Source organism: Ciona intestinalis, unplaced genomic scaffold (genome assembly GCF_000224145.3).
Source record: "Ciona intestinalis unplaced genomic scaffold, KH HT000125.1, whole genome shotgun sequence".
Classification (NCBI taxonomy): Eukaryota; Metazoa; Chordata; class Ascidiacea; order Phlebobranchia; family Cionidae; genus Ciona; species Ciona intestinalis.
Window position 1 is genome coordinate 72732 of NW_004190447.1, and position 13284 is coordinate 86015.

The 13284-nt window shown below is 32.5% G+C and overlaps 1 protein-coding gene across 2 annotated transcripts in view; it reads right to left on the bottom strand.

Annotated features, from left to right (window-relative positions):
* The window catches only part of LOC100178056 (splicing factor 3B subunit 3), a 22250-nt gene that overhangs the window by 7656 nt on the left and 1310 nt on the right, over window positions 1–13284 (bottom strand). Inside the window, exons 3-19 of one of the 2 annotated variants that reach the window (XM_009863783.3) lie at window positions 11879–11972; window positions 10635–10855; window positions 9573–9779; window positions 8982–9092; window positions 8398–8528; window positions 7204–7369; window positions 6415–6510; window positions 6176–6248; window positions 5587–5738; window positions 4731–4886; window positions 3967–4122; window positions 3173–3310; window positions 2875–2985; window positions 2389–2555; window positions 1468–1642; window positions 1113–1268; window positions 301–510 (exon numbers count right to left, since the gene is read on the bottom strand). In XM_009863783.3, the coding sequence (XP_009862085.1) occupies window positions 301–510; window positions 1113–1268; window positions 1468–1642; window positions 2389–2555; window positions 2875–2985; window positions 3173–3310; window positions 3967–4122; window positions 4731–4886; window positions 5587–5738; window positions 6176–6248; window positions 6415–6510; window positions 7204–7369; window positions 8398–8528; window positions 8982–9092; window positions 9573–9779; window positions 10635–10855; window positions 11879–11972 (2520 nt within the window). The remainder of the gene's footprint in view (window positions 1–300; window positions 511–1112; window positions 1269–1467; window positions 1643–2388; window positions 2556–2874; window positions 2986–3172; window positions 3311–3966; window positions 4123–4730; window positions 4887–5586; window positions 5739–6175; window positions 6249–6414; window positions 6511–7203; window positions 7370–8397; window positions 8529–8981; window positions 9093–9572; window positions 9780–10634; window positions 10856–11878; window positions 11973–13284) is intronic. The other variant, XM_018816019.2, reaches the window with a different exon arrangement.

Genomic DNA, 13284 nt, shown 5'->3' on the forward strand with positions numbered 1-13284 from the left:
TTTATAAGATTAACAGATATCAGTTAAAAATTTTAATCCTGTAAAAAAGTTTTAGTCACAATAAAAAAGTTTTAATCACATTAAAAAGGTTTTAATCACGTTAAAAAGGTTTAATCACATAAAAAAAGTTATAATCACAATAAAAAAGTTTTAATCACGCTAAAAAGGTTTTAATCACATAACCACTATTAAAATGCCTTATTACATGCTAAACTGTATCCTGGTTTGATGCCTATGCATTTAGGGATAACAGGTTATGTAAAACGAACACATGATAGCGTTGTAGCACGCCACACCCACCTTATGCACGAGTTCCAGTTTATTTCCTTCTTCATTTATTTTATAAGTATGTATCTCCCCTCCCCCCCTTGCTTGTCGTGGGTTGATAAGGAGTTCGCAAGCCACGCCAACCAACACAAACGTGTCGTCACTGTTGTTGGGAAACTTACAAATAGCAATGCTCAACGCTGCTTCGTTTTGCTCCAGACAAATTTTTTGAATTGTTTCACCCTGGGTAGTGGGTGGAAATAAGTTAACTAAAAAAATACTTTTCAAAAAAAGGAAAACAAGATTGAATCTCAAAATGTACAGTCTGGAGTGTTTTCATTAAATAATAAATAATTTAATTTAGGTGTGTATGGAACAATTTAGTCACCTTTCTTGTATTTCTGAGACCATATATGTACCATTGTGGCTGATTTATTTTGTGTTTAGGTGTCAAGACATCATGCTTGTTACTTACAAATAATTGTAAAAAATTAAACTCGCAAAAAAAAAAAAAACTCAGTCACTCACAAACAATTGTAAAAACTAAATTCAATCACTCACAAATAATTGTAAAAACTAAATTCAATCACTCACAAATAATTGTAAAAACTAAATTCAATCACTCACACATAAATGTAAAAACTAAATTCAATCACTCACAGATAATTGTAAAAACTAAATTCAATCACTCGCAAATAATTGTAAAAACTAAACTCAAAAAACTAAACTCAGTCACTCACAAAATAATTGTAAAAACTAAACTCAAAAAACTAAACTCAGTCACTCACAAAATAATTTTAAAAAATTAAACAAAAACAGAACACAATAAATTGTTGTGAACTCACAGATCTTGGATGCATGAGACGGATCTGAGATGACCACATCCCAGGACCAGCTTTTGATGCTCCGAACTTATCCTCCGGAAGACTCTCACGGAGGAAAGCTGCGGTCATCTCAGCAGCGAGTTCTCTCTCATCCTCACCTGCTGCCTCTATCATTTCCTGTCAATCAAATGTTTAAAAATAATTGGAAAAAAATTAAATTTAAAAAATTAAAAATTTTTCACTTAAAATATTAGTTAGCACATTTCTAGCATTTCTGCATAATAAAACAATTACAGATAAAGCATAAACATTTATCATTTGCTTACTATAAACTCATACTTTAATGTTAGTTAGCCTATTTAAAACTCATACTTACTTCTGCCATTTGTTGTTTTCTGTTCTCCTTGGTTTCTTCTGTGTAAGCATTATGATCGGTCTCAAGTATAATGACATTACCCGAGTCGTAATGTATTGCAAATCTACGTGGCGTGTATTGAAGTCCTGTGGACGCTTGGTTGAACACGGTGCCCAACTTCTCCAATGCTAAAATCCTGACATGGGTGTTTGCATTTATAAAAAATGTAATGTATGGACAGTGGATTATTTTGAACTAGTTAAAAAGTCAACCTTTTTTAAACATCTCAGATTCAGCTATCTTAATAATGCACTAAAACCTGTGGCTGTTGACGCAGGGGCGAAGTGGTAAAGTGCCTGCCTTTAACCTAAAGGCAATGGTTTCAAGGCTTGTCGCTGCTACCATTGTGGGCGTATGTGTCCTTCTTTGGGCAAGACACTTAACAGCAATTGCACTAACCCAGTGATCACTAATAGGCTGTCTAAATTATCAGCCATACATAAAGAAAAAAAATCGCTCAAAAATAATCACCCACAGTCCACAGATTAACATACGAAGAGTATGAAACCGAACACTTTGTGTGATAACGACTGTCTTTTTTCAGAAGAGCAAGTTACATTTTTTTAAAGCAAGTTACATTCCATCAATGTCATCCTATTATGCTAAAACTTATAAAAACAAAATTTCTGTATGTACAACAATAATCATATTGGTACCAGTAAGGTGGGTGAAGATGGGACACCTTTACCACATAATATCCAAATACCCTGATCGTGTTTTAAACATTTAAAATCAGTCTATGAAAGTCCTGAGGATACGGTTTTACAATTCTTTGAATGGTCTTTGTTAAATAACAAATGAAACAAAAAAAATGGAATGAAAAGGTGTCCCATCTACCCCCACCTTACTATATGAATCAAAATCTTAGCAGTGACAGCCTACCTGAGGGTGTTGGCAGATATTGCAACAATTCCTTCTGGACATTGCTCTGATGCGAATCCTGATGCAAACTCCAAGCTTTCATAAGATAGTGGTGTGAGATGGAACCTGTTCTGATGTTGATAACTTAACCATGTTCTGCTGGACATTGCTAATACTGCATCTGAACCCTGTGTTGGGTGTGTATGAATGTTCAATTTTCAGGGGGTGAATGTTAAATAGTACTAATGTATCAAAACAAACTAATAAAGATTTAAAATGGAAAAATAAAATTTTGACCATAAATTATTGCAATCTTCTTTCGCAATTTTTACTAATTATTAATTTAAAATCTTTTTTTTTCAAGATGAAGTCAAAAAAAAACAAAACTTAAAGCTGTTAAGAGAGAAAAAAAGTAAAAAAATATATATTCCTTATTAAAAATATGTTAAAACTAAAAACTCAGAAATTCTGGAAAACTGTGTATAACACAAAAGCTACATTACATACCTGTGTCAATACACGAAACAGTTTGACTGCCCGTGTTCCAAGATATCGTGTTCGTGTGTCCGAGAGATCTCCTGTCACATTATCAAGCGTTGTTCGAAGCAAAACCCCGTTCTGTGGAAAAAAATTAATAAAATTTTTTTTGCTTTAAATATAAAATTTTATATTTAATTTTTTTTTTTTTAAATTAGAATGAAAAGTTTTTTGGGGGGTTTAAACATACAATCCATAAAAACTTTGAAATGACAGTTTACAAAAAAAAGTTGAATTTTTTTCCAAATAAAAAAATCATTTTTTTCACCTGCAACCCAATGTTGAGGACCAATCCTCCGGATGCTTTCTGTGCTCCTGTTTCATCCTCTCCTCCTCCGATTTCAATGATGCAAACCGACTCCGGAGTTGCAGGAAGAGCTTGCATGCTCAGAGGTTGCAAACAATCCTGAGGAAAGATAAAAACTTAATTTGCCATGTTTCTAATGTGATAATGTGAGCAGAAAGGTGTATAGTAGGGTAGGGGAAGGCTGGACACCTTTTTATTTTAATTTCTCATCTCATTTTGTCCTAAACAAAGAATGTTCAAAGAATTGTAAAACCGTCTCCTCAGTCCCATTGACCGTTGGTAATTGTTTAAAACATGAAGATATTTGGATATTACGTGCTAAAGTGATCCCATCTTTCCACACAGTACTATATTAGCCCTGGTTAGTGATAAAGGTGGTTATCAGGGATATACAATGTCCATTTGTCGCATATGACGCCATAGAATTTTGAATTTTTTTACAAAGTCAATGTTTTGCTTTATTTGGGACTAAGTCTGCTTCCGACCATCAGTAAATAGACATTTCCTCTTTTTCTCTAAATAGTTTATTCTTATTGTTTTAAAGTTGGCATTTACGATTACAGTAAAAAAAAACTGAAACAAGTTTTATCTAAAATAGAATATTTTAAATGTGTTATTCCCCTTATAAATTCAAAATTTCTGTAAAATAAAATTGGCAAACGCCCAAAAACCCTACAGTTTACAATAAAAAAGTATATATGCAACCCATTTCATACCAATGCCGCAAACAGCATAAAATAAATAATTCAACTTACAGTTGGGTCAAGAGATATAATACGGACAGTATTATCAGCCAACCCGACAGCAAGAAATCGCGTTCTTTGTTCCGTTGGAGGAACTTTTGATAAATCCATGCACACAACCTCGCTGTTCATCTCTTTACGTTCCGTGTATTCATTCAGTTGTCCTGACTGCAAACGAGTGCGATATTTTAAATCCGAGGTTATTTTCGATTGCGAGTATGGGTATTATTCTTTGTCATTTTTTTTATGTTTTTTTCATTATGTGTATTATTTTTTAGTTCAATTAAGGGCAGGAATAATTTTGTCGATTTGCCTATTTATTAAAACAACAAATATTTGGTGCATACACACTTTTACTTATATAAACTGGTCTACAAGCCCAAACTACATTCTATAAAAGAATGAAAGTTTAATGTATCCGACTGTAGTCAGAAAACGACAGTCGTTATAACAGTTCTGTTTCATACACCTCATGCCAAAAGTTACCATGTATGTTACTCTGAGGTGATTACTTTTTTGTTTAATCTGTTTATGTCTGTGCAGTGGTGCAGGTTAATGAATAAAATGTAATTGGAGGATTTGCAATAATTTGTTAGCAGAAACATGATAAATAGTTTCTGTATCCTTCTAGCAAACTCTATATTCCATTAACAACTATAACATAAAAATAACCTTTAGAGCTAAAGGAAAAGTTAAATAAATTGAAAACAGCTTAAACAGCAAATTTAAATGAAACCAACAAGCTGCTCCACAAAATATTGAACTACTGTACTTACCTGATCCATTTCAAAATATACAAGTTCCCCCCCAGTAAGTGCGATGACAACTTGTCTTTGATTGACAGCACACCTCAGGATGGTTTTTTTACCCGGAGTTTTCCATTCATTGACTCGCTTGTCAGCTCGGATGTGCCGAATACCATCCGGGTAAACCTAGAGGTTTTATTCAATTATTAGATTTAACAGAAAAAAAGGAGGAGGGAAAGATGGGACACCTTTTCATTCTATTTTCTCATCCCATTTGGTAGTAAACAAAAAACTTTAAAAGAAATATAAAACCGTATCCCTACGACTCCCACAGACCGCTGTGTTTAAAACACGATCGGGATATTTGGATATTTGATGCTCAAAGTGTCCTGTATTACCCCATAGTACTCTGTCTTTCTCACTCTCTATATATATATACATATTAAATTAGGTGAAAAGTTATATAAAGCAACATTGCCAAAAACAATTACTGTTTGTTTTGGCCACTGGAACTGCTTGGCTGAATAATTTCACCTTTATTGTTGTTGAAAAATACCAGCATGTATTTAGTGTCTTGTGTCTTTATTCATTAATCCAATTGCTTTATTTACGAAAGCAAACAATTTACTTTTTTGTGTATGAAAACAAAAATATACTTTTTTGAATTTGAAAACAAATAATATACTTTTTTTAAATTTGAAAACAAATAATATACTTTTTTGAATTTAAACAAACAATATACTTTTTTTGAATTTGAAAACAAATAATATACTTTTCAGGAATTAAAAAGCAAACAATATAATTTTTTACAATATACTTTAAAAAAGTTCTCTTACACAATGTTAGCCAAACAAAAATAAAACACAAACAATAAATAATTTCTCACCTGAACCAATGCATTCTCACCCAGCAATGAGCAAGATAGAGTGGGAGTTGTTCCTAAGAATCCAGAATCTGTAACTTCTTCAACAGTTTCTCCGATAGAGAGGACAAGGGTAGCGTTGACGAAGGACACGATGATGTAAGAATCAAATTCCTCTATTGGGACATGATAATGTAAAAAATAAGGACACGAAAATGTAAGAATTAAATTCCTTTTCCTCTCCTCTATTGTGTGAGTGGTTACGTATATAGTAAAGTGGGGAAAGATGAAACACTTTTATTCTATTTTCCATTTGAATTTGGTAGAAGACCAAGAACAATCAAAGAATTATAAAACTGTATCCTCACAACTCCCATAAACAGTTATTAATTGCTTAAAACACAATTAGGATATTTTTTATATTATGTGCTAAAGGTGTTCCATTCATATGTATTACTATTTCAGTTTTATGGTCTTTTTGTAAAAAAAAAGGCATAAATTATTCACTTTACATTACTTTAATATCTATGGTGTTTTATAAACTAAATACGGGCATAAATTTGAATATAAGTCAACTTATATTTCTTATTCCACTTTAACATGACAGACATACCTTCTTCTTTTATCTTTACAGTCCACACAGCATTCGGATTACCAGGTAGTTCTGAAACAGCCATCTCGGAAACCTGTGGTGTGAAAAAAACATCCCTTAAAAAAACTGTAATAAAAAAAACTGCGATAAAAAATCAATTTTTTAAAAATAAAAAACAGTTTAAAAATCCTTTTATTCCTTACAATGCAAAAGCATACAAAATGAGCTGTTCCCAACTTTAAAAAATAGTAGTAAGTTACCTCAAGCCCGTGCCTTAAAACACGAAGAGATGAACGTGGACCTCTACCACAAGTTACATACAACTGTGGGGTGTCTTCATTTGCAAGATCTGATATCTAAAGATTACAAAATAAATCTTATTTATTGTAAACAATATTTGAAATATATTAGATTTATCGTTTAAAATGACTACTGTAGGATAGGCCTACTTTTATGTTCGTAAAACAAATAGTAAAATAAATAACAAAGTCAAATATTACAGATTACAAACAAGAACATATTAAAATTGACATGTTCAAAATCAAATTATCATCTTTATTTTATTTACCCAAAACAAAATATTTAAAAAAATTTGATTTAAAATAATTTATAAAGACCTACAATATGAAATGCTTACAAGATAAATATGTTTACAAGATAAATACATACAAAATGACTACTGTAAGATTATTTTCTGTTTATAAAATAAATAACAAAGTCAAATATTACATATTAATTTATTAAATTTGGCATATTTTTTCCCACCCCCCTTTTTTTTTGCTTTTCGCTTGATTGTTATTGCTCGTTACTGTTGCGTTTCATTCTCTGATAAAAGATCGCCGTATGGCAGACGAAACGTTGGATACACAGTACGTTTTTAATATACCAGATGAGCCACTAATATATTATTTATACGATGCCTGGTAGCAGAAGTAACAGAATATTGGCATATTTAATATCAATTAATTATCCTTATTTCATTTACATGCAAATAAAATGATTTGAAAAATTTAATTTGAAATAATACATAAAGATACAATATATCAGACCAGGCAAGTCATGATTGGTGACAAGCTGTCCAGCTCGTCAACGAGCACAAGGTTCCTCAGCGCACGAGGAGCGTAGAAGAATGTGTCTCCTTCCTCTAACGGCATCGCGCTCGAGAACTCCGTCTCATCATCGTCATCTCCAAGGTGAGCAATTTGGTATAAACAACTGCAGGGTAATTAGAATTAGAAAGCGACCGATATCAATTTTTTCCACCGATGTCCGATATCAATATTTTTACCTTTTACCGATACAGATATTTTACCGATATTTGTCATTATAGCAAATCATATGAAATGATCAGTGGACATTAAACTTTACGTCCATTTAAAGGTCAAGTAGGACGCACCTCGCTTCGCATAAACCATGTATACATCGATGAAATATCGGCGCTTGTTTATCGATACCGATTATCGATAGAATGTTAATATCGGTGAACCTCTAATTACAATGTAAGCAATTTGATATAAACAACGGTGTGATAGTTACAATGTTATCAATTTGGTATATTAATAAAGATTTAAAAACCAGTTATTTAGGAAAATTTGTGTTTGTTTTTTTATTGCAAATTTTCTTATTTTTATTTTAATTTGATGGTTTAAATTCTGTCATTGTAATTATGTTTTGTAAAAAAAAACAAGGCTAGGTTGTAAAAACAAAAACATTTAAAATATTATTTAGTTTACATTTACTGCATTTATATATTTGATAAAGTTGTGTTAACATATGTGTTAACTTTAAAAAGAAAACTAAATTCTGATTTTTTAATTAGCTAAATTCTTTTTTTTTTATTAGCTAAATTCGTTTTTTTTTTATTTGGCTAAATTCTGTTTTTTCCCAAAAACAAAAAAAACAAAGTATCGGACCAAAAGTTGGTTTGTTAAACTCGTATATTCATTTGACATCTATTGGACGTGTGACCACGTAGCGTTTCTGGTGGAAATAACCAAAATATCTGCAACCCCTAGTTTTCTTAGGTATCCAGTTAAGGTGACTGTACACAGTATCCGGAATTTGTTCGTTTTGTCTGTTTTGTCTGGATTTCGCTGGCGCATGCGGAACTCGGTAATGGGTTTGCATACGAGTTCGCAAGCGAATTCACATGTCGGATACTGTTTACAGCCACCTTTATAACTACAGAAACAGGTCAGCAAACAGTCATTCTAATATTGCAGCCAGATCAACACTAAACTCACTGATTTCCCATCTCAGCAGCCACGAATAAGAAACCAGTTCTCAACACACACATCGCCATGGAAACGGGAACAGTGTCAAAATATTTAAGTCGAATCTCGGTCACCATGTCTTCATCTGTTTCAAGGGTCACCTGTGAAAAGTTTGGGTTATTTATGAAAAAACAACAACTTTTTTATACTGTGAAATAATTACTGCACATTTTTTTGATAGTAATCTTTTCTTTAAAAGGTATAGGTAAACTGTGAACACACACTGACATACATAAAAAATTAGGCTCATTTTTGAAAAAAAATTTACAAGCTAAATGTGACACATGTAAAGTTTTTTTGTAGTTGTAGTCAGTTGTGTTTCTGCATCTTTACAGAACCAACACACGTAAGGAGTGAATTACCGGGAAAGTAAAATCACTGAAGAAGAACATAAAGACATATATTATAATTAGGGAGGGGTCCACTTATATACAATATAAACTAAAACAATGGTAACTTAACAGTATGCACTATTATGTTTATTATTTTTTGATCAAATACAAATACAAGTCGTGTATTTAAAAAAAAACGTTTTAAGAATCTGATACGGTTACCTTAAATATATCTCCTTGTTCAGTTTGAATTAAAAAGAAAAACATCGACTTTGTTTTATGAGTTGCACTGCATACCACAATCATGCCTCGCTCTGGATCATCAAGATCATTCTGAGAATAATAAACAAAACATAAACATCAAATAAAATAGTGTTTTTAATGATTATATTTTATTCCACTGGGTAAAGACACGCAGCATGGCACGCCATGGGTCGTGGACTTAAGACCAGGATTGACCCATTACTACAACACCTCGGGTGCTCCGCATGGCCCACACCAGTTTTTGGAGCCTGCCGCCTTCCCGAAGTTAGGCTGCAAGGGCTTTAATGGATGGGAGATCTGCCCTTGACAGCCCAGCCAAGGTTAGATGCTCCCGTCTTGTTTTCACATATGCAAACATAATTAGTAAAAGTAAAAAGATGTTTCATCTTTAAGGAAATTTTAATGACTTAAAAATAAAAAGCATCGAAAACTCAGAATATATATATATTACAAAAATAATACCATTGAGCAGTGTTAAAAATTCAAAGCATAGAGCAATATTTATAAACCAATATCACCAGGAAAAAAAATTCAAAAACAAAGACGTACCCTTCTTCTTGGAATAGGGGTTCTAATATCAGGTTGGTCACCAAAGTTCTTGTATGTGATATAGTTCTCTGCGCACACTAACACACCACCGGGACCATCATTACCACCAGGCACTGATATAAGATGATTGGCTCGTTCTTCCAGGGGCTCGCTGTATTTTCGAACCACATGGTTTAAACCAAGGTCAAGCTCATAGAAGGTTAAGGTCTGTGGAATTAAAAAAAAAGAATGTGAGAAAGTGAATAAAATGGTATTGCAGTCTTTGATCCTTTTATCAACGATAAAAGACACTACTTTTGAATGGTTCACAATTTTTAAAAAGTCAAGGTACCCATAAATTTTGGAAGCAAAAAGTTTATGCCGACAAAAGCATAAACTTTTTTTTTGTCACATTATTAGCTTTTATTTAAAAAAAGACTGAACTGATGATTGCATTTGCACTATCACCATCATTGCACTATGTATAGTGTTTATTGTGTAAGGTAGGTGATTAAATTGTTTATGTGTTTATAATGGGTACTGAACTGGGTACTCATAACCATAGGTACTCTAATTTATTTTCGGGGTATGTATAATACATAATTATATCATATATGCTTACTTTGCATACTCTTGTTAGACGCCTATGGCTACAGTACATGACTTGATCATGTTAAATTTAAAATGGTATAATACAAAGTTTACATCAAGATTAATTAAGACGGCTTCTCTGCAGCCACATTGTGGTTCATGAGCAAACCTTTACTCAAGATCAGGACCTTATTTATTGATACAGCAGAGAGCTCTCTAAAATAAGACTAGAGTCCATAAAATGTATAGAAACATTACTTTAGTTTTTTTGCCTTTAAAAAATAAGTGTTACAGGCTCACAGCCAGTGGCGCAGCCAAAAAAATAAGGGTAGGGGGGTTTCAATCAAAAAATGTTCAAAATTTTTTTTTTATATAATTTTTTGGGGGGGTTGAAAGGGGAGGGTCGCGACCTCTGAAACCCCCCCGGCTGCGCCACTGGTTACAGCTAATTTTATTAATCAAAATCATAATTGAACAAAAATATTGTTTAACCTGTTGTGTATTTTGAACAGCTTCGCCAGTTGGGTCGGTATCTGCTTCTTCATAATCAAGTTCAAGACAAGCAAACATTGGATTTTCGAACCCCACGTCTATCCCCACCATGTGGTAGACGAATGTGTTTGCTTTATGAGCTTCGAGCGGAGACGAGATGGTCAACCTTGCTTGTGAGTCTCGATTCAAAATGTAAACCAACTTCTGCTTCTCCAAAGCACCTGAAATCAAAATTCATAGGTTAAAAAAAACTTATCAAAGCATTAAACTAACTATACTACTATAGTATAGTAGGGTGGAAAAAATGGTACACCTTTAGCACATAATATCCAAATATCCTGATCGTGTTTTAAACAATTAAAAAGGGTCTAAGGGAGTCGTAAGGAATCGGTTTTATAATGTTTTGAATGTTCTTTGTTTACTACCAAATGGGACGAGAATATAGAATAAAAAAAATCCCGTTTTCCTTTACCCTACATATATATATATATAACAACTGCTGTTACCCTGCCATACAGAATAATATAGTTACATTGATACGAAACACCTATTATTATACACGTTTATTAATTAAGCAAAAACACATAAATATTTTGAATCCTAACATGGGATACTCCGATTTAGGAATTAAAAAATATGGTTAATATGTTTATCAAAAAAACATGTATATATATATATATATATATATTAATATATATAAACATTTTGAATCCAAGCAATGGATACTCCTATATATATTAGGGATGCACATTACAGAATTTCGAATCCGTGAGATTCGAATCCTTTTGTATTCGAATCTAATTACGGGATTCGGTATTCTGTTTAATGACGTCATTACACGTCATCTCATATACTATATTAACAATTTTTGAAACTTATTAATTTTGAAAAAAAATATTTTTGTGTTTGTGGGACTTTCGAGAGTAAACGTTTCGTAACGTCTTTTCATAGCCTGCTATACGTTTCATGACGCAAAAACTACTCAATAGTACAATTTTTGATCATTTTACAACTCAAGATCCAACAAGGCTGTTATGAATGGGTCAATAAACTGACTTTTGTGGGTAAAATTTTTTTTTTCTATAAATATAAAAAGATTCGAAATTCTAGATTCGGAATTCTAGATTCGAATTAAAGTATTCTAGGATATCCTAGAATACCTAATTATTCTGTAATGTGCATCCCTAATATATATATATATATACCTATAATTTAAATAAATATAAATACTTAATATTTCTTACCGATCATTACAGCTCTTCCTTTGGGATCAATAGCAAGATATTGACCGGGTACAATCCTTCTGCATCCACTTTTACCAAAAGTCTCCAAGTGAATCTAGATTCAATTAAAGTTAAAACATGAAGCAGTTAATGAAGTTCTTTGTATAATTGGTCCAACCTAATCTACTTTCAAGGCACTGGTACGCCATTTTATACGAACTAGAACATATATAACAGAATAAAGAAAGTTTTGAATAAAACAATGCTTTATTTTGATATATAATATACATATATATATTTATTTAAATATTAATAAATAGTGCTACAAAACTATACATTCTCATTTTTAAATTATTTTTAAAATAAGCCAAGATTAAACAGCACATAACATAGTACTAATTTATATTATAGTACAGTGACGGAACAATAAACCTAAAATCACCTTTTCAAATTTATTTTTATTTGGAATATATTCAAGGATGGAGATTCTTCCAGAATCTGAACCGCACACGACGTAATCTTTGTTGCCTCCAGTCAAGCGGAACGACATCAAAGAACGAATTTCTCCGAACACTTCAACAGTGATGAGTGTGTGCACCTTCCCTGTGTTTGGATCTGGCTTCAACAACTCCAGCAGTTTCCCTGATAACAAACCACAATTTAATAAATCAATAATAGCATTGCAGTCGTGCTATATAAAGAAAGGAAAGTATGAATAAATGATGAATGACATTTTTTGGGTTTCTTCGGTCCAGTAACTAAGAACGGGAGAGTTTACAAAAGCGAAAAGACGGATAGTAAAACAATAGTTGTTAAAACACGTTTATTAATAAAACAGAAAAAGAAATAACGATTTGGATAAAAGGCGGGACCAGTACACCCTACGGACCAGATTGGAAAATTTGCAAACTGCGCCAAGGATTTTTTTGTGTCTTTGTGTGTATGTGACGCTCATTATCGTAAGAGAAAGTAAGAAAAAGGCAGCCTGTCCTCAACCTGAGCCGTTTGTTTAGTTTCTACCCAAGCGCATTCAAACAGCCTACAAACAGGAAAAGTCATAGTCTTGTGGCAATTTCATACGCGCTTTATTATTTTTTTGCGCGGACTAATATTTTTTGTGCGGATTGCTAGTAAAATCACTAAAATTGCGAGGATTTTTGACCGATTTTGAAAATTCTACGCGAAGGATAAATCCTCTGCAAACGACATTCCTTCCAGTCTGGTCTAAAGACAATACAATGTAAATTAAGTATACGACATTTAATTAAACATTACTAAAGTTCTAATTGGAAGAAAAGTGTGCGTGAGGACACAACCCGTACAATGGGGGGAGTCGGCCTTAAAGAAGATTGATCCGAAGATTGAGTCATGATGGAAAAACAAAATCACCAAAAAGAAATTCCATCAAAGTTTACAATAAACATTTT